This window comes from Centruroides vittatus, unplaced genomic scaffold (genome assembly GCF_030686945.1).
Source record: "Centruroides vittatus isolate TY-2023 unplaced genomic scaffold, ASM3068694v2 contig_986, whole genome shotgun sequence".
Taxonomy (NCBI): Eukaryota; Metazoa; Arthropoda; class Arachnida; order Scorpiones; family Buthidae; genus Centruroides; species Centruroides vittatus.
Genome location: NW_027122655.1, coordinates 28,691 through 55,899, shown reverse-complemented (window position 1 = coordinate 55,899; position 27,209 = coordinate 28,691). Strand labels below are relative to the sequence as shown.

At 32.5% G+C, this 27,209-nt stretch overlaps 1 protein-coding gene across 1 annotated transcript in view; it reads right to left on the bottom strand.

Moving 5' to 3' along the window:
- The window catches only part of LOC136985974 (uncharacterized), a 56,083-nt gene that overhangs the window by 17,145 nt on the left and 11,729 nt on the right, over positions 1-27,209 (bottom strand). The window contains exons 2-3 of the mRNA XM_067283394.1: positions 13,643-13,787; positions 13,396-13,503 (exon numbers count right to left, since the gene is read on the bottom strand). Of these exons, the coding sequence (XP_067139495.1) occupies positions 13,396-13,503; positions 13,643-13,779 (245 nt within the window). The 5' untranslated portion in view covers positions 13,780-13,787. The remainder of the gene's footprint in view (positions 1-13,395; positions 13,504-13,642; positions 13,788-27,209) is intronic.

Below are 27,209 nucleotides of genomic sequence, written 5' to 3'. Positions count from 1 at the left end.
CATTATTAATTCAATTAAATTTAAAACAGAACTCGAAATTGGAAGGAATGATTAACAAAATTGATAAAATGTATTCCTGGGTGGAAAATTTGGATAAAGCCATTGTGAATTTAGAATCGAGAATCGAGGTCCTAGAGAAAAAATTTACTCATGATGCCGGCAAGATTGTACCGGTCGATGGAATAGACAAAGAAAAAATTGGCTGAATTTACATTAAGTCAGGAGCGATTTGAGTGTTTTTTAAGACGTAATAATTTGATAATTTCTGGATTACCTGAATTGGAAAATGAGAATTTGCCGGTTAAAGAAGTAGTGTTGGAGTTTTTTGCGATAAATTAAATGTCGATCAGGTCAGTTTGGACCAGTGTTATAGATTAGGGCAGCAACACATGAATAGAATTAGATTGATTTATTGTAGTTTTTTGGACTATGGTGATAAATGTAAGATTAGAAGAATGGCATTCAAATTAAAGGGTTCTAGGATATTTCTAATGGATGACCTTCCTCCGCTAACCAGGGAGATTAGCAAAATTATTAGTTATTTTCCTAAAGAAAAAAAGAGGATGGGAGCTGTAATTACTTATTTAAATAATCAAAATGCAGTTAAAGTTGACGATAAAATTTATAAATATAACATTGTCTCCAAGACAATGGAAGAGCTAACCTCAACTTGACTGGGAACAGGTATGAATGTACTTTCGTGGAATTGCGAAGGGGTTGTTAATAAACCTAACTCTTTTTGGTATTATTTGTGTACTTTTGACATTGTTTTCTTAATGGAGACATGGTGGGATGGTAGGACTATTTTGTCTAATGTTGACAGTTTGGACAAGTTTATGGTTATTCAGGAAGCAGGGTATCGTGAGACTGATAGAGGGCGTTTCATTGGCGGTTGGATGCTATTGATAGCAAATTCGCTGAAAGTAAATATACTTGAAAAAGATAGGCATTGGGTTGTTGTGCAAGTGACAATAGCGCATCTAGTGACGTCCTTTTGTTTTGTGTATATAAGACTGGCTATATGGAATACTATTTGGATGGAGGTGGTTAGGTTGGCTGGTTGTTATGATTTGGATTGTCTGATCGGGGATTTTAACGCTTGTACAGATCTGGACCCACAGGAATGGATTTTTGATAGTAATGAAGAGTTTGATTGGACTTGGACGTCAGTATTGCGAAGATTGCGGGATACTCTAATAAATAATCATGGTAGATTAGTGTTGGAATTTTGTGAAACCGCAGGATATTTAATTTTGAATGGTAGAGGTACAGCGGACTCTAAAGATTATTATACTTATGTAGGAGAAATAGGTTGTTCTGTTATCGATCTAGCTTTGGTCAAGTTGACTCAATTGGTTGATGTATCTAATTTTTCTGTATTGGATAAAGTTTATAGTAATCATTTTTGACTCAATTGGTTGATGTATCTAATTTTTCTGTATTGGATAAAGTTTATAGTAATCATTTTCCAATTGGAGTGACTTTGGATTGTAAAGTCAAAAAGAAAACTACAGAACAGTGGAATAGGTCTAGAAATAGTAGAGTGAGAATCTTTTGGAGGGAAGAAAGTAAGGAGGTGATAAGTCATAAATACGGTGATTTATTGTCTGCAATCCGGAGTCAGTCGGTATTAACGTTTGAGATTTTGGACGATTTAATTAAATCATCATTTTCTGATTGGTATCAAAGGTCAGTTGAAACGTGTATTTTGTGGTTTGATATTGATTGTAGATTGAGTATTGCGAGGAGAAACCAGGCATTGAAAAGAATGAGGCGAGCCAAGATTGGAAATAGTATTGCTGTGGGTAATTTCATTAAGGAGTGGAATATCACTCGCAATTTATGTAGAGCTAAGATAAAGCTTTTTTTGAAAAGGATGAATAGTAATTTGGCGTCTGGTGATAGTAAACAGTTCTGGCGATTTATTAATTTCTTTACGGGTAGGAAACGTAGTGAACTTCCGGCTCTTGATTGGGTATCGTATTTTGCTCGGAAATTTTGTTCTAGGCAGTATTTACCAGATATCGCTGTATATAATTGGTGTGTGAATTGGCAGGACGAGTTGTTGGATACCGAGATAACGGAACAGGAAGTCAAAAAGGTTTAGTTTCCATGAAAAATGGGACTGCTCCAGGTATAGATGGTATTCCGGTGGAGCTGTATAAGAATCATCCAGAGTTGGTTGGATATTTGGCAGGTTTGTTCAATAATGTCTATCAATCAGGAATAATTCCATTGGATTGGCGCATATGTAAGATCATTCCTATATTTAAGAAGGGGCGTAGAGATTTGCCGGAAAATTATAGACCAATTTCATTATTACCGACTATTTCTAAAGTGTTTTGTAAAATCTTAGGTAAGCGATTGGTAATGTGGTTGAATAAGTTTGAAGTTCTTTCGGACTTCCAGGTTGGTTTCCGGTCGGGTTTCTCAACATTGGACAATATTTTTGTTTTATATGCTTTAATACAGAAGGCTTTAAGGAAGAAACGAGGCAAACTCTACGTCTTTTTTGTGGATTTGACTGCTGCATTTGATTCCTTGGATAGAGACATTTTGTGGAGACAGCTATTGAAGATTGGGTTGAGTTATAAATTTGTAAATTTTTTGATGCAGTTATATACTAATACAGAGGCATGTGTGTCCGGTAAAGATGGTATTTCTGATCTTTTTTATACGTTTAAGGGTGTGAAACAGGGTTGTGTTTTGAGCCCATTATTGTTTAATCTATATTTATTTCCACTGGTAAGTAAATTGAATGCTTCTGAATTAGGGGGTATTGATCTTTTGGGAACTGAAGTGAAAATTTTGACGTATGCTGATGATTTGGTGGTCATGGCAGACTCGCCCTTGGGCCTACAGAGATTGATAGATTTTTTGGAAATGGTATTACAGGAGATAAATCTTTCTGTGAATATTAATAAATCTAAACTTATGGTTTTTCGAAACGGAGGAAAACATCCTAAAAGGGAAAATTGGTTTTTACAAGAGTGTAAAATAGAAGTAGTTGATGAGTATAAATATTTAGGTGTATTCTTCCAGTCTAACAGACGTTTTTCTAAACATTTAAAGTATATTCATAATAAAGTCAATATAGGAATAGATAAGATTATTAAGGTATGTGTTTCTGGTAGATTGGTACGGTGGAAAGATAAGTTAAAAATGTTTGAGGCTTTTATACAGTCAGTAGTGTTATATGGGTCTGAGGTGTGGGGTTTTGATTGGAAAGACATAGACGATAATCTACAAATTAATTTTATTAAGCGTCTATATTCATTAAAAAAATGGATTCCATCGTATATTATATATTTGGAGTTTCAAAGGGTTCCCCTTTATTTTAATATAATAAAAAGTAATTTAAGATGGGTATACAAACAGGCTGCTAGTAAGCTTACTGAATCGGCTAAATTATTATTAATTTCGTTAAGAATAGCGTGGGGAGATCGTATTATGTCTTTGATGCAGAAGTTCGGTTATCGAATGGATCCGACAATGGTCAATGAAACTATTGCCTCTGATATTTTAATGCGGCTTGCGATCAGTTATGTAAACGAATTCAAAGATAGAGCGGCCAACTATAAATATAATAAGTGGTATCGAGATGTTTTTAATGATTGGGGGTCGCTGACTTATTTAAATATGGAAAGACCATTTTCTATGATACAAGCAGTGCTACATGTTCGTTGTAATACATTTAGACGAATGAGTTCTCCGTGTATCGAGTATTGTGAGTTCTGTGATTCTTGCGTCAATTTTGATGCTTACCATGTGGTAGCTGAATGTAAAGTTTTAACTGCAGATAGACAAAAGTGCTTTGGAGAAGATTACTTGTCAATTCAATCATATAGGCAACTGTTGCAAGACCATAACAAATATTACTGTATTTATAGGTTTATTACTAAGATAAACGATCAACAGAATAGATTTGATTAGAATAAGCTATTTTTTATTCTTTCCTTTTTCAGAAGTTTGTCCAACAGGTGGTGTGATTACAGTATTTAAGAGGACATCTGGGTGTTGGCTAGTTGGCAGCGTTTATGGTCGGCGCTTTTGGGCGGTTATTAATTAACACTTTAATATTTTTCAGGTATTTGTTTAATTTACTTTGTTTTATTATTAGTTTTAGTATTATATGCGTCGACCAATCGCTGCCACTTTCTTGTTTTGTGTGTTTATTTGTTATTTGTCATTTTGTTTTTTGGGGTAACATTTATTGACTTTAGATAGGATGTGATGTGAATAATTTTGTACCTCTTTTTGTTTATAGATTGATTGTCATGTGTCTCTGGTAGAAGATACTGTAATTGTATTCTTATACTATTATGTATGATTGTAATATTTTTTATTTTTTGTTTGGTTTATTTATTGCCCGTACATACAGGGCCTTCCTTGTACTATTAAAAAAAAAAATAATAATAATAATAATAATAATAATAATAATAATAATAATAATAAACAAAACGCATGCACTGAAAAAATTAGCATTTTAATTGTTTATCATTTTCTAATTTTCCTATCCATTTATTCAGTAAGTATTTTGGATAATCATTTAAAATAAACATTTTAATTATTTCTTCTTCTTGTTTTTGTGTTTCAGTCTCGCTTGTTCTTTGTCTTATGTTATTCATATACAATTTAAATATGTTATATTTCATACTAACTGAGATGACTGATTTGTAATTAATTATTTTGGGAATTTGTACAGGTTTAACATTTTTTTTATAAATTAGCCTATCATCTTTTCTTTCAATTGTTATACCTAGATAGTTTATGCTATTCTGTTTTTCTTTTTCTAGTTCAAATTTAATATTTTCTTTTATCAAAAATTATTATACAGCCATCACATACTTGTTGTAAAATTCAATGCCCTCTATATTTCTAATCTGTTCATCAATTTGTATCATTGATATTTCAGCCAGTTTTGGACCTATGCATGTTCCCATAGGTATTCCTTCTGGGCCTATATATATGTCGTATTATTTTGCAGTCGTAGTCGTGGGGTCGAGTGTAGGGTTAGCAAGACAAAAGAAAATTGGAGACCATAAAAACACGTCCGTTCACTTTCAGGTCCTCACTCGAACTCTCCTTTATTCTTTATTGGTGTTGTTAACCTCATTTCAAAAGGGGCGAGATTAACAAAGTAAATTACAGAAAAATATACAAAAATATATACAAAATTTAAAATATGTTATATATATATATATATTATATTATATATATATATCGATATATATATATATATATATATATATTATATATATATCTATATATAGATATCTCCTATTTGGGTGTAGAATTTTTTATCGAACTGAAAATAATTGTTTTTGATTATAATTAGACACAATTTAATTATCCAATTTGGTGCTTTTGTTCTTATTAAAGAAGTTTCTATATCTTCTATTGTAATGCTAGGGTACATATTTACAACATCTAGTGATATTAAATTCATATTTTCATTAATTGTAATATTTTGTAATCTCTTTAGTAATTTGTCTACATTCTTTATGCTGTTTTTAGATACTTCTAATGAGTTTAATTTATCTTTTAAATATTTTTCTAAATTGTAGTATATATAATTTCTAACATCTATTAGAGGTTTATACTTAACAGGAATTTTGTTTTTTTTACCCTTATATTAATTTTCGTAAGTTGTTTGCAACTTCCTTCTTAAAAAAACAGGCATACTGATGGAATTATTTGATTAATATTGATTTTGAATATGCTTGGAATTAGGAATGTGTTTAAAAACCCAGAATTTGTAAGAATTTTATTGTTGGGAATTTTATGTTTATTTATGATCGTAACAAAATTTATTTTAATTGTAGAAAATGTCTTCTAAATGTCTGCTAATAAGGGACAAACAGGTCAGAAACACAATGCTAATGTGTATGTGTTCAGGTGATTTAAATAAACATTATTATTTCTGATTTGTAAGACCTAATTGCTTCATCCATAAATCCAGTACTGTTAATTGATAAAGTACTAGTAGACAAGATAAGTTTAAATTAAATTAAGGACACAAAGGCATATTGATTGAACAAATTTTTAATTATGTAAATAAGTATGTTTAGTTGCAAAAGGATATATGACAGATGATAGAGACTGATGATACATATGTCCTGTCATCTGCCTAAGTTCAGTTAGGCTAATTGTGGCTCTAGCCATTGAATGGGGTTGAAAATACACCAACTTAATGTTGAAATGACTTATTTAAACAGGAATCTAGAAAAACCGGTATACATGGAGGTCCCTAGTAATTTAAAGATATTAACTGGATTAAGCGAAAAAGGTGATGAATTTGTAAGAAATGAGGCAAAAGAAATTCCATGAAAACTGAAAAGTAATAAAGTTTATAAACTAAGCAAAGCTCTTTATGGACTTAAAAACAGTTTGGGTACCAGTGGTACAAAAAGTTGCATCATACATTATTATCTCTAAAACTGAAATCCCTAAATTCAGATTCATGCCTTTACATCAAGAAGGTCAGCAATATACTACTACTAGGAGTATATGTTGGTGAGTTAATATTAATGTTGGACAACATAAAACGAATCAAAGATATAAGGGTATCCTCAAGAAAAAGTTCTCAATGAAAGACCTTGGCACAATCAACTACTACCTAGTTATAGAAGTGTGATGAGGAGAAATTGGAAAATAATTTGTCACAAAAGAAATATATCACTGATCTCTTAAAGCAGATACAAAATGTTAGATTGTAAACCGGTTGCAACCCCCATTGTAAGCTGGTAATAACCTATCAAAATCAACAATCAAAGCAATCAATGAAAACAAACTCATTGAACAAACCAAAGAAATTAAAGCAATTATTATTCAACAAAAAGATGTTGGCTACAGGTTTTTGGGACTGTAAAGGAGTGTACTGACAGATTTTATGGAGCCTGGGACTACTGTTACTTCATGGGTGTACTGTGAAACTAAAACTATGAAGGGCAATTTGATTATCACAATTAAAATAGGCCATGATAAGACTTAAGATTTCCTCCCTCCAGTATACAATTGAGCCTAAGTAAAATACATATAATAAACAAAAAAAAAATAAAATAATACAACATTAAAAAAAGTAGATAAATACAATAAAAAATTACCAACATGTAAGACAACCCACAATCAGTTTTATTTTCATAAAAAAAATCTGCTTTAAAAAATAAAAATTCTGCTATATTATACTTTATAACAGAAATTTTCTGCTTTATTCTACATAATTTATTATTTTTTTTTAAAAATTATACTTGCATTCAGCGCACAAATTTTCTTCTCATTTTTATTGTTTTACCTGATTCTCAATACTAGTTTTACTGTATATCTTCATCTGAATCCAATACATCAGCTGAGTTGAACACAAGGCAAATATGAATATCTAAATTTTCCTTGGTAAATGATGATCTCTTTGGCATAAGATGGTTCAGGGTAGAAAATCTCATCTCCACATCTGCACTGCTATCAAGAACTGACAGATTTTAATGTCAGCTGACTCAAAATTGACATTTCCCTGGTAGTGTGCTTCCAGAAATTTATTGTATCATTGCACACTGCTGTTTTCTTTGTTGACCACATATTGTAATATGCTATCTCTTCTTTCAGTACCTCATTCTTGGAAAATATGTATAACTGAGAAGTTATACTGTCCATTGCTTGGATACGATTTGGATCTAAGACTACAAGCTCTTTCCAGAACTGCCATGCTGAATGTTTGCCATCTATTAATAGAAATAAAGTTTGAGGTTCAAACCAATACCAATTGATATTAACAGTTCCTGAATGCCTCCAAGAATTTGCTAAATATCACCTCCTACAACACTGTATTTGGATCCAAGCTGTGGCTCCAGTTTCTTGATCAAGTTGCATATACGTAGGCTGTTTTTTTTTTCAAGCTCCGACGATCCATAAAAAAAAGACAAGCATAAATAACAAAATTAATTTATTACCAAAAGTTAGTTACAAACATCGTTACTTTTTGATATAATTACCATGAAGATTGAGGCATTTGTCATATCTGTGGACGAGCTTTTCCATCCCGTTGTCAAAGAATGTTGCTGCCAACGACTTGAGATGGGCCCTAACGTTTTGAAGATTGTCATTAGTCTGAAACCTCTGCCCTCGCAGCCACTTTTTCTGTTCAGGAAAGAGGTGAAAGTCACTTGGCACTAAATTAGGGCTTTATGCTGGGTGTTTAAAAGTGATGAAGACTTCCATCTTTCAGAATTCTACCCAGCTTGAAACTATTTAATGTGTAAAGACTTCCACCTCTTTCCTGAACTAAAACGTGGCTAGCAGGGCAGAGGTTTGAGACTAATGACAATCTTCAAAACAACGTTGTTAAGGTCATCTCAATTCACTGGCAGCAACATTCTATGACAAGGGGATGGAAAAGCTCGTCCACAGATATGACAAATGCTTCAATCTTCACAGTGATTATATCGAAAAGTAACCATGTTTGTACCTAACTTTTGGTAATAAATTCGATTTTATTTACACTTGTCTTTTTTTTTATGGACCATTGGAGCTTGAAAAGAAAAATGCCCTCATAGCTTCAGCTTGGCTTGCAACTGCATGTAGCTGTTCTTCAAATTTGGACTGATCAAGTATCTCACCAAGCTCTTGCAATGCAGCTTCTTCCATAGTCTGATTTTCTCTAATCTATGTGCATCCTACCTCTTAAAGTAGTATGAAACTGATTTCAGACACATCCCCCATCAAGTAATAACTAGTATAAATGGCAGTGCCAAAGAGTGGTTCTTGGCAGATAAAACTATCTGCAATGAATATCTTCTGTTTGCTACCTTTAACTAGAGCTGCCTTCATCCCCAAGACAAAATGTTCAGGATGCTGTTCTTAATGTGCACTTCTTCAGTGACTAACTGTGTAACATATGCCCAGCACATTGTGTGGAATAATCTTGTGCACACTGGCATGAGTTTCAAAGCAGATATCATTCATATGAGTGTTGTCTTGTCAAAAGTCCAACAAAATTGTCTAACTCAACATTCAAAAGTTTAAGAGATGCTAACACTTCTTTGACAATGATATCACTGTTGCACTTCTCTACAATATGTTATCATACTAGACAAAGTGGTTTGTGGGTTCCAAGGCACAAAACCAATGTATTTATAACTTTCTTGTTTGCCACATTGACCGACTCATCCACCTTGACACATTTGTGCAGTAGTGTCTAAATTTTTGTTTCCAACATTGGGGAGAATCCTGCACAATATGTTTTCACTAAACAAGTTTTCACTCAGATATAGTTTTAAATTAGACTTCACCCACTTTTGGAACCCTTTGTGATGGAAAATGTGCAAGAGTATTCTCACAGAACAGAATATGGAAATGATGTCTTGCCATCTTGAAAGTTTACTACTTCCAGAAGCAGTAAACAGCAAGGTTATTTTGCTTGCTGCTGCTACTATTCTTTTCCTTACAATGTTATGCACTTGCAATATGTGCACTCACAGTGAATTTCTTTTTGTAGCTGACCATAGTATTGCAGTACTTGCAGCTCAAATTTCCATCTTCCACTACAAACCTTTCATCAGGAAATTCATGTACTCAAAGAACTACTGTAACTGGTGTCTTCAGCATTATCTTAAGATATAATCAAATATACTTAATTAGAAACTTGGTTTATTCAAATCTCTAGAGAAATATAACAGATATAACTAATGGTTACCAGATTCGGAGAGATGAGAGAACTGTTTAAAATAAAAAGATGCTACATTTAAAAAAGTTATCTTTTCTGCTACCAAAATTTTAAAAGGTTGCTACATTTTTGCTACTTAATTGAGCAAAGAAGTTAACTGGGAAAGTTAGAAGTACTGTGCCACCAAATGTTACTGGGAAAGTTAAGCAACTTGTTGCTTAACTTTCCCAGTAACATTTGGTGCATATCTGTTGTCACATTTTATTAAAAAACTTTTTATATTTTTAACTATTATATGGAAAAAGCCTAGTTTTCAGGGTTGGGATGGGTTTTACAAAAAATTGAAAATGCTAATAATGAGTAAAATCATCATTAAGTTTTATCCTACTGGAAATACACGACTCCCTTTATCTCCTAATCCCCTCAACCTTTAACCTGTCCCGTGTTGTTCCAGAGCATTTTCATGTTTAAGTATATTCGGGGTCAATGGTAACCCACTGACCCCAAATATACTCATTTCTGCATTGGAACTTTTTGATACTAGATGTCACTATGCATCGTAATTTTTATATGAAAAGGAACTTTCAATATATAATTTTTTTCAAGTAAAAATAATAAATATAAAATTGCAACATTTTAACAAAAATACTTGTTTACGTTATTCATCGTCATTCACTCCAGTTGTTTGTGAAATTGTGGACTGTCAACTGGAGCGAACGACAGATGAATAACGTAAACAAGTATTTTTGTTAAACCGTTGCAATTTTATATTTATACAATTATAATTTTTTTGTTTTTATATTTTTCAATATATTTATTTTGTTTGTGTAAAATAGAAAAATTTTCGTTAGGCTTAACACAGACAAAAATTCAACATGGCAGCCATACGCAACAAAGAAAAATTTCAACATGGAATAGGTTAATCACCAAAATTTAATAGCATCAATTTCTCTAATACACAAACCTCCCTGCAAAATTTCAGAAATCTTCTACAAAAAGCACAGGAGTTATTAAGGTTCAAACAAGGTGAACAAAATTGTGCCCCACCCACACAAACATCCATACATACAGAAAAACTTCAATTTTTTTTTTTTTTGTATTTCTTGATATTTCAAGATATCCCAAGTCCAAAAATGTAAAAATCTTGGGGAGTCACTTTCTGACTGATCACCATACTTTCCCTCTGTTATACACAACAGCCAGGAAAGTAAAAATACCAAATTATCCAAATTAAAAATTTAAAACTAAACAAATATTTTATTTAACAAAAATAGTAAATTTCTATTTAACATTAAATATTAAAAATACTAAAATTTTTCTGGAAGAAAATTAAATCTTTATAAGGTATGAAGATAAAGGTTTTAATAAGTAAAAATGTTTCCAACAGAGAACACACAACAGTAGTGTAAACTTAAAAAAAAAAATTAGTTTTAAATTTAAAAAGTATAAATAAGAACTGAAATATGGTATTTTGTTCTATACTGACACAATGAAGTGACTTCTTTCAATATGGTAAACAAAATTTGTATATTGTATTTTCATGTGGATATATAAAAATGAAAAAAAAAATCTCTATTTTTGGTTTATTTGCTTGCAGATGCTCGTATGACACTCAGCCTAAAAAAAGTTATCTTGCTGACAAGTTGCTATGGTTGGTAATACGGCATGGAGAAACAAGGTGAGAAAGTTGGACTGGGCTGCAGAGAAAAACATGGCAACCTTGACAAAATTCCTTAATTCTGCATAATAGCTGGAAATGGTATGGTAAGCACTCATTCCATGGTTTCAGTAAGTAACCCATGGTAAGATTTAGATATCGCTTTATCTGCTCTTTGTTTGCCTTACCAATAAGTAATTAAAAGTTTTAAGAATTATAAAGAATGCATTTACAAATGTGTTTAAAATGCTTAGTATGTTAGTGTCATAAATGTTCAATGTTAGTTATGTTATGAGATACAATACAAGTATGAGCTTTGTGAGATGGATAATCTGTAGAAAGGAATAAAAATACATGAATAAGTAAGTTCTGTAGAGGTATTCTCAAGTGGAGCCAATCTGACTGAACATATCTGTTAAAGTATTTAAAATAAAGTAGCTAATTGAAATATTTAATGTGTTTTGTAAAGCTCAGAAGACACAATTTGGACCTGGCAACATTTGGGTAATGTCACAGATTATGGACAGATAGCCAACTCTTGAAAAGTGTTCATAGTGCCCTCACTAGTAACAGGCAGAATCATTCATTTGTTTGGAGAGTTCATTCATAGAGGATGTTCCTCAGACATCCACTCCGAACAAACTCTCCAATGTGTTGTCTATGTAACATAATGATTGCTGATTGGCACTGAGAACTAACAGCACTATCTAAATTCAATATATTAAACTAAATTCCAATACAAAATGTAGTCAAGTAGTTATTGATGTATGTTACAGTCAATAGTATGTGAAATGTAAAATGACATTAATAGACATTCACTTACATGAATGACTAAAGTAACACTACAATGATGTTTTTGACCAAACATTCACATCCAAACACATTAACTGTTTAAACATGAGATTGGTTTAATCCATTCAAGATGAAATTGGCTGAAAGAAAAGCTGTTTTACTGGTTTTGCTTTACAAATTAGTTACGTTTTGGTTACCTCCTTCCCATACAGTGGAGTTCATTTTCATTTAAGAGATAACAGTAAGTGTATAGGGTTTTCTTTACCAAATGTTTTATTAGTTTTGTATATTTAACTTTAATGTAGAACAGATTTTATGATGATATTAAATATATTGTTTTTTTTAAGATATGTTTTAATATATTATTTTATGTTAAAACTTAAATTTTACTTCATATTTTTTTGCTTATATTTCAATACTTTTTATGTTGATTAGTTAAATTATATAAGAAGTGTTTTATTGAAACAATTGGTTATCTTTATTACAAGATTCTATAATTTTCTTTGAAAGATAAAATTTTTAAATTTCTAATTTTGTGTTCCATTGGTTATTCGGGTATATTTCATCTGAAGAAGAACTATTCAACAGTTCAAAAACATTAGTGATAAACTTTAATTATTCACAGAATGCACCAGTAACAGGTACCAGACAAGGTCTTGAATTTGTAAGCTTCTTGCCTCTAATGGATTACATAATTATCTCAAACTATGAATTGATGGAAATATACAAAGCTTATCAAAATGTATTTCAAACAGACTTTTATTTAGTCATACAATACAGGATAACACAATATGTTTATTTTTTGGAGGCCTCCTGGTTCCCATTATTTAAAAATAAATAAATGTTAGCTTACTTAAAGAATAAACTATTACAGTATATATTGCTTTTTTACTATTCAAATAAGTTGGCATAAACCTAAAAGATAAATAAATAAAGTTCTAGTATATAATTATTTAGCCAGATTCATTCAATGAACTGAATTATACTTTTAATTACAGCACCTGTCTACTCAGCAAGAACACATTTTTGTCCCACAGTTCAATTTTTGGCATATTAATCAGAACCCAAAGTAGACTAATTGTCTTCCTTTTTCTCACTCACAAATTTGTAATACTCACTATAAAGCTTTTCTCCCATTTTTCACTACTATAAACCACAATTTAAAGAACAGAACAAGAACAAAAATAAAAACAAAAAATATGGTTATAATACATGGAGTGTGATGGTGCCATGATATTCAGGTTAAAATTTTGTATACAATTTCATTAGTTTTTAAGAATAAGCTTACCTTGTGGATGAAGAGTTACTTTCTTTTTTAATAGGTGAAGATGGTATAATATTCTTTATCTTTCTCTTCCTCTTAGCTGGTGTATTTCGCAGCAAAAACCTCTTATCACTGTTTAAAATTAGTTTTTTTAAATACATTTAAAATGAACAGATCAAAATTTTATTGTAACTAGATAGTTATAACCATTGTTTGAACTGAAAAAAGATAAATATGTAAAGATGTAAAAAGACTTTTGATCTTTACTTACTTAATTAATTTTAATTTCATTTCCTCATATAGTTCATTAAGCCATTTGAAGCTTTCCTTCCACTGATTGTCATAGTCCACAATTAACTCCATTGCTGCTTTAGATGAGTCAATAATATTCAATATTTCTTTACCCATTTTTTAATCTATTGATAAAAATGAAATGTTAAATTAACTATAAAATCAAGTTTAAATAATATCCATTAAAAAAAATGTATTTATATCAAAATTATAGAAATTTGACAAAAGCATTTTTAAAACAAAAATTTTCAAATGGAAATGTTTTGAATTTTTATTCTTATTCCAATAGATCTTTTGTTGTTCTTTTTTGGCACCTGCCTATTAGTTATAGTTAATTTTCAGAATAGAAAAACTATAAACTATTACTATTTTCAGCTATAGTAACAATAATGATTTATAAATATGAATAATTAATTTTTTTCTAATATTTTAAACTTATTTAAAAAGCCATCAATTCAAGTAGTAAAATTCAGATCTTCCAAAAAGAATGCTACCATTTAAATTACTGTAATTATGTTAATTATTACCCAAGTACAGTACATTGTAATGTACATTAAAACATTGGAAAACTCTAATTTTTATATTTGCCCATTACAATTTCTCAATCTGTGCACCTCATGTCACACAGCACATATTCAACTGATACTCAAATTCCTCCTACACTCACTACAACAAATGTTAGGGGAAACCAGGGCTAGTTGTCACAGTTTTAATCATTTCTACTTTTAGGGTCTATAATATCAATTTATTTAGATTTAAGTGAAAATGTATATACCAGACATGGGCAACTGCAGCTCTTTTTGAGTTACATGCAGCTCTTGCTGAAAGTGTTAATTTCTGTTTATTATTATTGTTTTTACAATTTTATTTTTATAATTTTGTGAAATTATGTTTGTTAAAAAATCAATATTTGTTTTATATTATATTTATATTATATAATAAAATTGCGTGCCTTACCATACTATCCACCATGACAGTACAGAACTGCGGCTCCCATGCATTTTGCAAAACCTACATTTCAGCTTCCACTGAACTCTTGCTTGCCCACCCCTGGTATATACCTACATATCTTTTGATTTGGTTTATAATAAATATATGAACATTCAATAATTTTTTGTCATAGTTATTATTTTAGAAACTGTGTTACCCTGTGACAACATACCCCATCTAGGAGTATGTTGTCACTGAGTAAGGGGTATATTGTCATAGGGTATATGTAGTCTAAGTTCTCACATTTCATGAGTTTATTTTGCTTATGTTAAATTATGCATATGACATTTACTCATGCCAATCCTATAAAGAAAACAGATTACTAATTTACTATTATTTATTCGGCGAAAGACATGTAACTCGAATCTTTACATATGGTCTTCAGAGTCACAATTGTGACAAACATAATATGGATTTACATCTGTACAGAGCTCATAAGATCAAACTCTCACCACAAACTAAACAGAAGGTCTTTTCTTTCTCTTCTGATGAGTCAGTCTTAGTGACAAGTTGCCCCATTCAATGTTGACCCAAATAAACTTCCTTAACAAATCGGTTCATAGTTTCTAATTTCAGAATAGAAAATTTGATTGCTCATAATGTACTGTACATATAAATTAAGGACCCATCTAATAGGAAATACAGTTGTTACTCACCTTTTTCTAATTGCAAGTTTTCAAAGGCACAAGACATGATGCATCAAAATTTATGTGACTTGCTGTAAATCTTTTAACTGCTAATTAACGGAAAACAATGCAACGAATATTATTTAAATTTTGTAATGATGCAGGCAAGTGGTAAATGAACCTACTCCTAGATAACTTGACCATTCAGTTTTGATTATATAGGTGATATTTGCACTGTGACAACATGCTCCTTGTGACAATACGCCCCGGTCTCCCCTACCATTCCTTCCACAGCAGCAACAATTCTAAAGATCCTGCAGATTACTTGAGTTACAAAATGATGAGCGATTTTGATTTTTCAAAGTGCCAAATACAAAATGTCTTCTCTGTCGTGAAGTCACCATTTTCATTTACAGCACTCGTTAAAGGTAGTAGACAACAAGATGTTTGAATGCAGATGGGAGATAAAACTCATTTACTCTATCAATTGGCATACTTCACATACTTCTTGGATTATTAATAATTAACATAATTACTGTAATTTAAAAAGGTAGCATTAATTCTGGAAGACCTATATTTTACTTCTAAAACTTTAATTATTCAAGCTATATATATAAAAATATACACATGTGGAAAAAGTTTCAATCATATAGAACTCACATGGTTTATCTTGGATATCACAATTAATGTTTCTTTATGTTTTTAAAAAAGAATTTAAACTACTGTTGTGTATTTTGTCCAAAGTTTCTGAGTTGAACCCAACATACCAACCAGCAAGATATTGAATTTCCATTCAATATCTTGCTGTATACCTCACAAGCATGAGGGAAAGTCTGTTTTTGAATATGTATACTACACAAGCATGCATGGAGATGCATGACACATAACAGTAAAAACAAGAGAGAATAACTATTCTCTCCAAATATCTTTCCAGGTTGTTACCTTTGTTTGTTTAGTATTTTTAATCTTTCTTAATTTTTGATCATTGTTTATTAAATGCACCTGTTGATTCAAGAAGTCTGATAGACACCACATGATCATTCCTGTTACAATAAAATGAATGTTCTCCACAATAATTTTAATATATTATTTCATTTTTGTAATTATATGATGTAATTTCTTAATTCTCAAAACAAAATACTGTTGATTTTAAACTTTATTACGTGCAACTAAGAGGGGGGATTAGTTAATTTTGCATCAGGAATGGTCTAGGATCATTTCACATGTGGGTGGTGATGAAGACAGTGAATACATGTCTTCACAATTAACCTGGTTTATTTATATATAAAAGTGGTTTACAGTGTTTCCTGGAGTACACCACTTTTCAATCACAGTTTATCCACACATGAGAGTTCCTTCCAGAATGAGAATGTGTCGACGATGCGATATCGGCGAGTCTTGGCTTCTCTTGAATGGTGTCGTGATGTTGGCCATAACCCAGGGCAGGTATGCAGAGAAGTTTGTCAGGTAGATAAAGGTGGACGAGATACTGGTTGAACACTGAACATGTAACCTGTAATAGATGGATCAAAGCAAAGCTAGTTTTGCTGTCTCCGTAAGGTGACTCATGATTTACTAACCACACAATGAGGGAGAGACTGTGTCTCCTCAGACATGTGGATACTCTGTCTGTGTTGACACTTATCAGTGTGTGTATTGACAGGCCTGGTGCTTTCACTAATCATGTGTGTCGTGTCCTTGAAGAGTGGGTATTATATTAATTTTTCCTCGATTGGCCATTCCACTTTACTTTCCGAATGGGCGTTTCCTCATTACTAAGCATAACACTCAGATCACAGGAGAGGTCAAACTCAAAGCTGAATTTGATCTTAGGACTGCATTCTTTCCACAATTTATGACTTTAGTCGCATTTTAACATGAACAAAATTCAGTGTCTAACAGCATTTTCTACCTAAAAAATAAAAATTTCAAAAATTTTGTGATTTTGACCCATCTGAAACCTCACAATTAATTACATGCAATAAGGTGTGAGTTCGCAGACTGTCGGGGGAATGTTACTTCTGCATCAGGATGGTCTAAGGGTTTGCTTATGTGGGTGGTGCTGAGGAAGCAAAGATGACAATCTGATTCAAAAAGGGTACTAAAGACAGTTTAAGTATTCCCTTGATAATCCACGTGGTATAGAGTTCAGTTGGAGATGAGATGATGATGATCTCCTGAGAACAATGATGGCAGCCATAGGGCAGTCCTGTGAAAGTGACAGGCAGATGTCTCAATGTAATTCTGAGTCAAGAGTCAACAGGTGGGAGAGAGTAGTGCAGTCAATATCACTTTTTGTTCATATAATGGCACAAGGTCCAGACAGAAGTATATAATCTGGAGGATTTACACATAGCATGTTGACACACAGTGTGTGTTGACCTAGAGCAGGCATGTCACAGATACAGCCTGCGGGCCAGTCATGGCACGCGAGACAATTAGTTGCAGCCCGCAACATAAATTCAATAATGCTATTTGTTTATTTATTTTTATCATCTTTATACCAAAGAAAATGTGATATTTTGCATTTAAGCAAATAATATTTAATAAACAAAATTGTTGAACTCAATTATTATTGTTTTTATTTTTATTTATTCTTATTACTTAATGATATTTATTTTATTTTATTTATTTTTGTGTTTTATACATTGTTGTTTAAATTTACAAAAAATCCAATAATAATAATTTTCAACATCTTTAAAATTGAATTTAAAAACATGTAGAAGAATGTCTTATGAGGTATGTTAATTTGAAAACATGGAATATACGTAGGTATATCCAAAAAACAGGTTACAAGCAGCAGCATTTGAAAAGTAGTTAATGTGGAGGGAATATTTTTTCCCCAGAGTGGAGACAGATGGTACTAGTTGTCTTACAGCAGTTGTGTGGGTAGGTAGTGTAAGTTCGCTGACACGTCAGAGAGATTAAAATGGCAAAATGTTTATAAAAGTGGTCTCACTTGGAGATGCGAGCTGTGATTTGTTTCTTATGGGCATCTGATGCAAATGCCCTGGCATGTAATTGAGTGATGGCATCATCCTCCTGCATGACAATGCCAGGCCCCATACTGCTTGCAAAACTCAACAATTGCTGCAAAAGTTCAAGTGGGAAGTCTGGAGCCACTCCCCCATACAGCCCAGATTTGGCACCCAGTGACTATTTCCTTTTTCTGAAAATGAAGAAACACTTATCTGGAACAAGGTTCTCTTCAGTGATGTGAAAACAGCTGCTGAGAACTGGCTCAATGGGCAGTGATTTGATTTCTACCAAGCCGGGTTATACAAGTTGGTTCTGCATTCAGATAAATGCCTAAATAGATTTGGTGATTATGTGGAAAAGTGATTGCAAGTATGCCTTTTAATTCCCTTTTGTATTTTCTGTATATTATTAATAAATAATTTTTTATTACCCTTGTAACCTTTTTTTGGATCCATCCTCGTAAAAAGAAATTATGGATATTAATATTAAATGTTCATAGGCTAAAATAATCAAGTGGAATAATACTGTTAGAATTTTAATTTACAACATTTATGCCAAAGTAAGTAGCTCCATTATTTGTATGAGGGACTGAGGCAAATCCAAGCAATTGCTAGGTGCTAGTGAAAAATAGATTTGCCAGTTTATTCAAAAGGAGGTAGCTTTTAGATATTTCTGTAATAATTTCATTTATGAGACCCATGTATCATACAAGGATGCAGTAATCAATGATAAGCTGAAAGCTGGGGAAAAATATGGAGCATAGAGCAACTTTAGAAGAGATGAGTTGACACCTTAAAATTCCTCTACATACAGCTAGCCTCCTTTGTAATTTTGTCAATATGATATTTGAATTAATTTTATCATCAAATATAATGTCTAGGTCATTAATGAGATTAACAATTGCAAGATTTTGATTAAAAATTTGGAAAGTAAAGTTAGATCCAGGTCTGATTATAGCAAAGTACATAGAAACTATTTTATATTAATATTAGTTAAGATTTTGGAAGTTAGATGAAAGGTCAGTTAAATCACATTGCAAGACAGAAGGGTCATTATTATTTTGATATTGTTGGTATAAGAAATGGTTAAAGATTTAGGTTGAGTTAACATGTTGTTAATATAGGATATTAAAAAAATATTGCTTAAAATGTATCCTTCTTGAATATCAATAAGAAGAGAGAAATCCTGAAAAAAAAGTCATTAATTTTAGTTTGTATGTATGTAGCAAACAATTACTATTAAGCTAAAAAGTTACTGTAGGGTTAAGGGACATGATCATAAGGGACAGAATCATAAGCTTGTACAAGATCAAGATAAACAATGTAGGTAGTAGGGATTGTAATCCAGCAGGATTTTTGCTGAACCAACATCATTCCAGCTGGATCCAGCGCAGATGTATTTTCGGTGCAATAAAGTGTTATCTATGTATGTATGTATCTACCTATCTATCTATCCAGCAATTTATGATTTTTTTTAAAGAAATAAAACATTTTTTTTAAAATACTTAAGAAACTTTTGTTATTTAAACTGGTCACTATAAATCAGTAAAACTTCTTACACATTTAAGTAGTAAACTTAACTTTGGTTCGGTTTAACACTTGAGATAGAGATAATTAACTTTAAATGTTTAGTTAGATTATAATTATAATGTAATTTTTAAGTTAAATAATAGCAAAGGTAATTCTACTAATTAATTTATATTAATATAATATAATAATGTAAGGATGGATAATCAGTGGCTAAGTGGCTATCAGTCTTACCAGTTTTCTTATATAGGCTCTACATATCAGTCTGTAGTTATTTATAAGTAATTTAATTATTTGTGTTAGTAAAGTAATCAGTAAGTAATTAGTAGTAGTCTACTAGTTAGTTATTATCACAATCATGAATCACATACATTCATATCATCATATATCTAAGATACTGATACTCATTAATTTAATTAACTATTTAACTAACTAGGTAGTCTCAGTTTCTCACTAATTTTCACAATAAAATTGCCTTGCCTAGCCCACTAACCACTTATAGAATAAAAGTTAAAAACTCTAACTTAATACAATTAGAGTAGAAGTACAAAATATTAGTCTTGTCTTAAATAAAGTACTTTAGAGGATTAAATAAAATTAAATCACTCACTTCTGTTATTTTTTTGACTTTTCTGGAAGTAGGATCTCAAGAAACAAATGGTATTGATGGTGTTGTCTCCCAACCTACTTCTTAATGAACTGTATATATATCCCACTGCGGAGAAGGCCCTTTCTGCCTCTACGTTAGTTGGTTTCAGGGTCATAATAATCATAAATCGTTCCGTCACGATTCATTAACGTCACAACTCACTGTAAATTAGAATTATGCACCAGGACTAGGAGAGGAGTTACTAATTTTATTTAGCACGAAGACACTTTATTTAGCGAGAGCAGAAAGTCAACTGGCAATTACATCAGCAGAGGCAAAAGGGTGGGCAGTGCGATGTAGAGAGGGGCTATAGCACGTGCCGCATTGAACGGCAACGCCACTCTCGCCACCAAGCGATAGCGCACATAGCAAAGCGGCAATGCCGACAACATAGACTTTTGCACCATTATTTAGAAAGTTAATTGAGTATTTGCGGATTTAGGGCTAAAAAATGTGCCGGATCCAGCAATTGCAATCCCTAGTAGGTAGGTAGTGTGAGAAGCCGGGGGCACAGAAGCTGTTCCCTAAATGCCACTTAATCAGTGATACCTGCTCACATCGTCTGTGGATGGCTTGTAATGAAGAAAAGGCCAAAGATCTCAAGATATTTGTCCTGTCAGGCTGACACCAGTTAGAATAAGTTTAAGATAATTTAAATCGCATCCTAACCTGCAATTTTTAACACAATTTATAAGTAGGAGGGCTTGTTAAACAATTGAGTGTGGTGCACAAAGGAAAAGTCAATAAGATATCCAGTTTCCAATTAATACAGGTAGACAGGTTAACAAGTACAAAAATATAAGTTTAATATAGATTCAAAGCTAGGATACATAAGGATATGGCTAAATATGGCAATTATATACAGATATTAGCAAGGTTGAGGCCAAAGTTTTAAACACAAAAACATATACGTCGAACATTCAGTGCCACTTTCCTGTAAGCCTAGAAGTTTGACAATGGTGTTTGGTAAGTCAGTGGAATCATGCGCGACATTCCAAACGCCATTGTCAAACTTCTAGACTTACAAGAAAGCAGCGCTAAATGTCCAATGTACACATTTTCGCATTTAAAACTTTGGCCTCAACCTCGCTATTAGATTGAACAGTTGCAACACAACTATTCTATTCCCTATACCACGTGAAGCATGCCTAATTTCTCAAGAGAGAGTTTACAAATATTTATGAATACCTCAAATATTAGATGGTAGTCAATGTGACATTCGTTTCATCGTAGGGAGAATAATTCATAGTCAATGAATGACAAGTCTATGGCAAGTCCTCAAGTCATTGTCCTTTATGGCCCAGGGATGTCCGTTGAATCTGGCTTCTAGGAAGACTGATGTTGCTTGGTCTTCCTTTGGGACTACTCTTGAGTTTCCGAGCGACGAACGCAGGAACTTATGACAAATGCCTGGAACTGTCGGTGTCTCGTCCTTTTATGCATTTAATCTAAGAAATTGGTCATGTGATCAATCACATGACCAACATGATTGGTCACATGATAAACAATCAAGTTGTTTAGAACCAAGGGTTGTTTTTGCAGGTGAGAGTTTAGCGATGACTTTCGTTGGTGTCGCTTTCCACTCCTTTCATAATTGGACGTTATCATTTAACAACTAACTGTTAAAAGTCTTGTCCATTGGTTAGCTGAAAGCATTATTTAACCCCTTCGTACCCGCAATCGAACTGAGTTCGATCGGTTTACATAGCGTTACACAGAAAATGGTGTTTTAGACCCTCGGAGAAAAAAAATCAGCGAAAAAAAAATGTTTTTTTGGACTTTCGGATGTATTTTCAGTCCCCAAATTTTTTGAAAAATTTTTTCCCGCGCGAAAAAATTTTATTGCGATTTTAATTAACCCTTAATGATGGGCAATTAACGCTTAATTGTTTTTTTATGGGATTTTTTTATAGAACTTTATTTATCCTTCTAAACTTCTAGCGCACCGATTTTACTTCGGTAAAGTTATTTAAAGCTATTTTCTGATGTAAAAAACAACATCCGATAGTTTTTTAATTTTTTTAATTAATAGATTTTTTTATAATTACGTTTAATTAAGTCGGGGGGGTCGGAAATTTCAATTAAAATCGTAATTTTAAAAAAAAGTTTTGAAATATCCGGCCATCTAGTATTCACCCTACTTTTTACCCTTCTCCTCCCGAGAGTTTCATGAGAATGTCCCGCGAAACAGGACACCAGCTGTTCTCAAGGTCATCCAGCTGTGTAAACAATGACTCATCGGTGTCAAGTTTCGCGCTAAGGCGAGAAAAAGGAAATTGTACTTTGAAGTGTTTTCTTCAAAATTAACACATTTCTTTCGTTTTTTTTTCGTTTTTAATATTTTTTAATGTAATTAAACATAATTAATTCAAAAAATTTTAAAAAAAAGCGCAGCGGAAGGGGTTATTTAAACTGTAGCTTGTGCGATGTTTAGCTTAACGATCGCCACAAAAATAATATAACAGGTTTCTTAAAAATAGATTAAAATATCCATAAACACATGGATCTCACAGTAATTTATTCTCAAAATTTATTTTATTATTGCAAGCTATGTGTATAATACTATAATCAAATATTAGAAATTACTGTATTTTGATTATTTTTTGATTTTTGCAAATCAAATTCGCATTCCAGGTTTTTTCATTCTGTGATAGAAGAAAATATGATGATGATTCACACTCCTTAACAATGTATATGGTATAATTTTCTTTCAATAAACACTATACATAAAATATTTGAGTATTTTTTTTGGCATGGAACACATTATTGTATTTTACATTATATGAGAAAAATTGTTTATCTTAATGAGTGTTTTGGCATTACGAAAAAGATTCTGGAACAAATTATGCTCATTAAGTGAGGTTCCACTGTATTGTACATCTCTATTTAAAATATGTGGAAGTAGGATACACCCTTAAAAATCTTAATCAATACTGAAAACATACCAGTCATGGTAGAAATTGATTCAGGGGCTAGATACACTGTAGTGAGCAAACGGATCTTAAAAGAAATTAAAATTCAGTGAGATAATTTAGAACCAGAAGAAGTCAAATTACAGACATGGACAGATCAAAATCTGGAGGTGGTGGGTACCACAATGGTGAGGGTGAATTTAAAGGAAAAGTTATGAATCTACCATTGTTAGTGATTAAAGGAAATGGACCAGGATTGATCGGAAAAAATTTGTTTGAACCATTAGGAATCAGAATAGAGGGACTATACCACCAACATGCTGCAGACAATCTAATGCAAGAATTCCAGCATTTATTCAATAATTCAGAAATCAGTCTATTTGCAGGCAAAGTGATAAGTTTAGCAATAAAGAAAGAAGGAAATCCTATTTTCATGCAAGCAAGACAGGTTCTTTTTGCATTAAGAACAAAGATAAAAAAAAGTTAAATTGACTTCATCAGTTAGGAGTTATAATGATAGAACCAGTTAGAACTTCCAAGTGGACCCCTCCTGTGGTACCTGTTGCAAAACTGGAAGTGTATGTTCATGCAGAGATTACTGCTGCACTGTAAACAGAGATGCAATAAAAGTAAATGTATAGTAGACCCCCTATAACATGGGTTCATATAAGACGGGTTCATATAAAACGGATTCGTATAACATGGCGGAAAAATTGCGACTGTTCATATAACACTCTAAAAGAGGCTCGTACAACACGGTAAAAGAATGAGACAGATTGTCATGGCCGACTCGTGTCTTGACAGGATTGGTTGAATCTGGACCAATAGTGGACATTGCACAAACCATTGAGTTTAAAGAGCAGCAGACCTACTAAAAAACATTTATTATTCAACAGCCATAAAAATTATATTTCTATTAATAATGTCTCCAAAGTTCAGCAAATTTTTTGCAGAAAGAATAACTTATCAGGAATTGCACCCACCGTTCGATGAGCTGCTTCGCGACAAAAACAAGCTTAAGCAATGGCATCTTTGAACAGTGTGCACTCGGTAACTATTCCTACAATTTTTTGTTTATAGCATAATTTATATGGATTATTCCCAAAAAATTATAGGTGTTTGGAAATGTTCGAGTCAAATTAGTCTAAGATCGATTAATTTTATAGAAGAAAACCTTTCAGACAGCTGAACCCCCTAAACTGCACAAGTGCCGGGCTGTGAACAGCTCATGTATTTGTAAAATCTAAGTGACTCATACAATACGGAATTCATATAACACGGAACGTATCTACCATGTTATGAGGGGGTCTGCTGTATACCCATTACTAGCCATTGACAATATACTTGCTTTATTATCTGGTGGTAAGGTATTTGCCAAGTTTGACTTCAAGGAAGCTTACTTCCAATTTCCTGTGGACCAGGAATCATCTGAGATACTGACCATCAACACATGCAAAGGTTTAAATAGAATGAAAAGATTACTTTTAGAGTGAAAGGTTGTCCAGTTGTCCAGCTATTTGCCAGAGAGAGATGGAAAAAATGATAAGGGTATTCCAAGAACAATTGTAATAACAGATGATATACTTGTCATGGGACTTAATGAAGAAGACTTACATCAGAAGTTGAGGAAAAATCTTAACTGGATTTCAAAAGCTGGACTAAAACTGAACAAAAGCAAATGACTTTTCAAGACAAATCAACTTAAATTTTTAGGATATTTCATAGATGCACAGGGCATTCGACCTACACCAGATAAAATTACAACAATCCAACAGGTTCAGGACCTGAAAAACAAAACAAGAGTTACAGGCCTTTTTGGGATTTGTAAACTTCCAAAATCAATTTTTAAAGATAAAGCAACCGAAACTGAACCATTATATAGACTCCTAGACAAGAACAAACCATGAATCTGGAAAAAAAACAGCAAAACATTAGTGAAGATAAAAAAGATGCTGACACCATAAACATTAATAATCCATTATGATTTAAATAAACCAGTATTGTAGTCATGTGATGCTTCACCATATGAAGTTGGAGCAGTACTTTCACACACATTACCAGATGGATCAGAAGCTCCTATATACAGTACTTTGGGGCCGTCCATAAATTACATAAGGTATTTTGGGGTGGGTGGGAGTCAAGGATTTCTTACTCATGGGTAGGGGGTAATAGATCTCGTATTACATAATATATTGTTTTTACTTTTTGATCTCGTTGAGTGGTGAAGTTTTGAATTTGGCTTTAATTTGGCAGTTTCTATTAAGAACGCTCGTTGTACTGACGCCATCAGATGTGACGTGATAGAATAATAACACTAGCAGACTCGCTCTCTACACATTTTTTGTCATGGGAGAAAGGCCATGTAGAGATTTCTCACTGTTTTTTTTATTTGAATAAGTGCACCAGTCCTATGGGTGTATAACACAGAATACATAAACCAAAATGCATGATACAAAGTAAACATAAAATTAGTATTCAATTTTTAGTGAAAACTAAAATGTAAAACTAGAAATTAGATTTTATAAATAATCTTATCTTCCATATTTTTTTAACATAATTGTAAAAAGTATCAAACAGTGGCTTCTGAATAAGCTTATAGAGTGGACCACCTGAAACCAAGCGTAAAGATTTCTAATTTTAGAATAAGTCTATCTTGATCATAAATTGGACAATGATAGATCATATGGTCGATAGTGTCTAGGTTTTCTGTAAAGCAAAAGCAAGAGGCAGTATCTGTCAGGTTATACATGCTCAGTAAGTAGTTGAGCAGTAGCAAACGTTAAATCTCTAAGTGGTGATAAGAACCTGCATTCAACACTAAGATGATAATCTTATTCTACCAGTTTTACTGCTCAACTATTGTTGATTTCACTTTTGCATAGCATTCTCATAAATATAATTTTTAAGGCTGCTGCGTGAGAGGGTTATGAGTGTACTCCAAGTCAATGTCCTTTGCAGCTGACTTAGCCTCAAAGTCGGCTTTTTCATTTCCTAGGATGCCAGTATGGCCACGAACAAACATAAAAGTTATCTTATTTACAAGATTTTTAATATGTTGCTGGATATATATGATTTTATTGCTATTGAAATTGATGTTTATTAGAAATTTTAGGACAGACTAAGAATCACTGTAAATGTTGATAGACAGTTTCGTTTGGTAGTGAAGTGGCCCACTGAACAGCTTGGTAGACAGCATCTTCTTCAGCTTGAAATGTGAGGGTATCTTCTAACATATTTTGGGCAAAATATATCAGTTTGGAAGAAGATACAGATACTTGAGCAGACATGAAGGGGGCTTTTGGACCCATCTGTGTAGATATTAATGTCTGCACGGTTATCCATGGAGGAAGCAGATGACACCAAATGTACCCTGGAGATAACCTTGTTCACAGGATGATGATCAGAGATAGTAGGGTAATTGCAATGTGATAGCATACGAAAAGTCATAGACAGGAGTAGAGACCATTCTTGAGCCTTGATGTTTGTAGTTCTGATGTAGTAGTTTAGAACCTTTTCTACAATACATAGTGGCAAAGGAAGGAGCTCTGCTAGAATCAGACAGGCTTTAGTAGAAACAGTTCTGCAGTACTTTGAAATTCTGATGGCAAACTGTCTTTGAAGAGAGAGTAATTTACTTGATACTGAATTTTTACTAGTTACATGATCCCAGCTAGAGGTCATGTAAAGTAGCATTGGTTGTATTGCCCCATTATATACAGTTTTATAAGCTTTATGATTTAGTTCTCCAGTGCACCTAGCACATTTTAGCAGCATGTGTTAGACTTGGTGCTTATCGGAAAGATTAGTAAAGGTAGTTGGACTAGCATAACCGGTTATGTAACAAAGGAACAAAGAGTGCACAAAG